Genomic DNA, 3,653 nt, shown 5'->3' with positions numbered 1-3,653 from the left:
CCAGGGTTGCCTTTCATGTTTTTAGGCTGTGACTTGACTTACTTTGTTAACCATGTTAAAAATGACCTTTAGTGAACAAAAAGCCTGTGTTCATATATACCAACTCCCCACAGATCAGATTTCTTGTCTGTTAGTGACCCAGAAAATATCCCAAACAATGGAGATCAACCTGAAGTCATGAATTTAAAGTAAGGGTGCTCAAAGTAGGGCCCGGGAACCATTGGCAATCCCTAGACTTTTTTCTCTTTTTTTTTGCAGCCACGAGACCATAATTCAAGATTAAATTAAGTAATTTAAAATCTACTTACAAACAAGTTAGATGCAAGCAGGAAATAGAAGTTTAAATCACTGTAGATCCAAATCTTAACAAGGTTTTCACATTATTAAAGTTTGCAAAAAAAAAAAAGTATTTTCTGAGCTATAAGAACAGTATTTGGGTCACTCTGCTTTTATAAATACTAACTGTATTTAGCCACTTTCAATAAATTAATTAAAAGCAGATTTTGGATCTCTAAAGTCAGTTGATAAATCTGAATCTGTTTACTGTGAAATGGATGAGAAAGCAAAAAACATAGATTTGTGTTGTACTTATTTTTTTGTAAGCTTTTGTCAGTAATAATTTGCTGTAACTAAAGAAAAATGGTCAATCTGCATCAACCACCTTTCTGGCAGATTTCTTTTGAAAAAAAAAGTGAAAAAGATGGATAATTATCTAATCTGTGTCAGTCTGAGACAGGAAATCCAAAATAAATGCTTCAAGTTTCATGAGTGGAAGTTGAGATGAGAAATTAGCTCCTTTGTGCATAGTCTGTCAAACCATCAGTACCAGCAGTCTGATGTTTTATTAAATCCACAAAAACAGCCTGACAAATGTTCATCAGAAACAACCATCACAACTTTATTCAGTCAATAATATTAGAAATAAAAACAATCCACAAGCACAACGGGGTAGAAGACCTCTGTTTTAAATCTAACATGGCTGCCAATCACAGGAAGCACAGACAGAGACGTTACTGAGCGCAGCAGGAAACACTGACTGCTTCATCTGTACAACAGAACTAATACTGACTCACTGAGGGTTTCTGAACACGGACAGAGGCCCCATGTTTCAGACAACAGAACGTAATGGAATGTGTGACCACCAGAAGGCAGTGTTGTTTCTGCTGTTCTCCGGCAGCAGAGTGGCGAAGCCAGCAGATAAACCGTCTCTCTGCCCTCCAGCCACCTGCGCTTCCAAGCACTGCAGCCCCATCGCTCTGCAGGCCGTCAGGATGATGTGGGCGGATCTCAGGCTGTGTGCTTTCAGAGCGAGCAGCTGGTACTGCAGAACCAATGGTCTGAGTCGCTCCAATCAGACGGCATGAAGAAAACAGGCTGTCCAACAGTTGTTTTTCTGCCATTGATATCTCTCTAGTACTGAAACGATTAATTGGAGTGATTGTGATTAATCTGTTATTGAAATAATTGTCAACTAATTGTTAACTAGAAGTTACAGACTCAAAAAAAGGTAATATGGCTATTAAAACAACATGCTGTACGCTACTGCGCTGCATCTTTGGCAATAAAATTATTTTTAAATTAATTGAATTAATTGTTTCTTAATGTATAAAAAGGCTTACATGATTAAATGAAAAATCTGTAGAATGTACCAATTTTTTTGTCTGATTAATCATCAGAATAATTGATAGATTAAACGATTACTAAAATAACCATTAGTTGCAGCCCTACATCTTTCTCATATGAGATGAACAGCAGATTTTTGAAAGCAGCCATGGAGATAAGTTTATTTTTATCCTCTTTTTTCTGCTTCGTAACTAAATTATGTAGCAAATGTGTAGTTTACCTGAGTGATGTCATGTATCTTGTTTATAACACAGTATTTACAGCGTGAGTGCTTCAGGTATTAAAAGTTGATTGGATTTCCTAAATTCCACCTGTGTTTGAAGAGAAAAGTTAGCATAATTGTGTAAATTAATCAAACTCCGTTTTGAAATCTATGCTAGGAAAAAAAAGTCAAGTAAACTAATATACTGAGAAATGAAACAGCTCATTACATCATAACATGATTCGTCCAATCCCCTGCTGATCCTCAGGCTGACTCCTCCTCCTTCTAACCAGCTTATGTATCTGACGTCTCCAAAACCTATCTAAACAAAGCAACACTGCCCCCTAGTGGTCAAGTGAAGATAAATACCAATGTTTACATTCAGGCTTGGCATTATGTCCCAGACAAGATGTTATTAAAGAGTCCATGAGGCCAGACACTGTGACCTTTCTGGGTCTGACTGGGCCCTGTGATGTCAGAGGTTCTGCCTACTTCTGTTTACTCTTGGTGTCAGTCGTCTGGAAGACACTAGAGGCAGACATGAGATTCTCGATGTACTGGCCCAGAACCTGGTTCTCCGACTTCAGCTTCAGGTTCTCCTCCTTCACTGCATCCACCCGGGCAGACAGGTCTGGAACACACACATGGTCCACGTCCAGGACGTCAGTCTGCAAGGCTGTTTGCCTTACAGAAGAGGAACGTTGACTAAGGTAGTAAACGATGTCAGGTGGAACTGTCCAACTATAGTGAAAGTAACTGCACCGATTCAGAGGAGGAAAAGATTTTAAGTTACAAAAACATAACTGATTAATGTGCTTTGCAATATAACCTGGATTAAAAACACATTTTATGATCATTTACAGGTTGTATATTAACCAGATTGTGATTTTTATAAATAAACTCAGATCTCCGGTGGCTTACAGGAGCAAACGCTTAGCAAACGGCCAAACGTGCTGCTGCACACACATGGATGATTAAAACTCCAAAACACACAATAGAACAGAAAAACACTGCAACCACAGGAAATAAAAGAAAAGGGAAAATGGGGCAAATGGCTTTAACAAATGCAAACATGAAAAACTGCAGACTCCATTAAAACTAGGGGGAGTCTAGAATAGCTACTGTTATTTAAATAAATATACTGCTGTTCTAGAATATTGTAAAAGATTGCATTTCAATAAGACTAGTGCACCTTTTCTACCTTCCATCTTTACTGAGAGTCTGATCCCAGGTGATTTGTTGGTTGACTCCCCCTAGTGGTCAGGAGCTCTTCTGTTTTGCAGAGAGAGCTTGCAGCATTTCATCTCAGCCATTTCTACTAATCACAGCATTTTCTCCCTTCTCCTGTTTCCTGGGACTGCAGCCTTTTTTTGTTTGTTTTTCTGTTGATTTGCTGTTTTATATTTGTGTGTTTTGGAGTTTGGATCACTCATGCGTTTGCAGCACGTTTCGTTGTTTGCCGCTGCCTGCCACCATCCAGATCACTCTGTCAACTCGCAATTCCCCACTTCCTCCCAGCTGATCCACACAAATGTGGAATAGTATTCCAGAAATAACTGACCAACTAGAAACACTCGCACTCAGGATTCAGGTAATGTTGCATAGTCACCATGCCATAATGGATGTGTTAGGCTTGTTCTCATGGTGTTGTCCTGTGTTAGCAGTGAGTGCAGGGAGACATTCTCACCCTCCAAGGTGTGCTGGAGCTCCAGCACCTGGTTGATGAGTCTGGTCTTCTCCTCCAGCTCAGCCTGGTTCTCCAGGTCACCTGCAGCCATGAAACACTGATTTCTTTACATTCAGCTTAAAATAGACTCTGTGTGTGTGT

General features: G+C 39.5%; 1 protein-coding gene across 1 annotated transcript; it reads right to left on the bottom strand.

Moving 5' to 3' along the window:
* Window positions 1-1,797: 1,797 nt before the first annotated feature.
* LOC103131846 (short coiled-coil protein B) lies at window positions 1,798-3,619 on the bottom strand. The gene is made up of 2 exons (XM_007543583.2): window positions 3,513-3,619; window positions 1,798-2,456 (listed from the first exon to the last, which is right to left on the bottom strand). The coding sequence occupies exons 1-2, from the start codon at window positions 3,601-3,603 to the stop codon at window positions 2,314-2,316; spliced, it is 234 nt and encodes a 77-aa protein (XP_007543645.1). The 5' UTR covers window positions 3,604-3,619; the 3' UTR covers window positions 1,798-2,313.
* Window positions 3,620-3,653: the final 34 nt, after the last annotated feature.

The sequence above is a fragment of the Poecilia formosa genome, unplaced genomic scaffold (assembly GCF_000485575.1).
Source record: "Poecilia formosa unplaced genomic scaffold, Poecilia_formosa-5.1.2 Scaffold852, whole genome shotgun sequence".
Taxonomy (NCBI): Eukaryota; Metazoa; Chordata; class Actinopteri; order Cyprinodontiformes; family Poeciliidae; genus Poecilia; species Poecilia formosa.
This window is presented reverse-complemented; position numbering and strand designations above follow the sequence as displayed.

Coding starts and splice junctions, on each gene's coding strand:
- LOC103131846 (XM_007543583.2), bottom strand. CDS start 3,603: ATGGCTGCAGGTGACCTGGAGAACCAGGCTGAGCTGGAGGAGAAGACC. Junction 2,457..3,512: donor GCTCCAGCACACCTTGGAGG/GTGAGAATGTCT, acceptor TGTGTGTTCCAG/ACCTGTCTGCCCGGGTGGAT.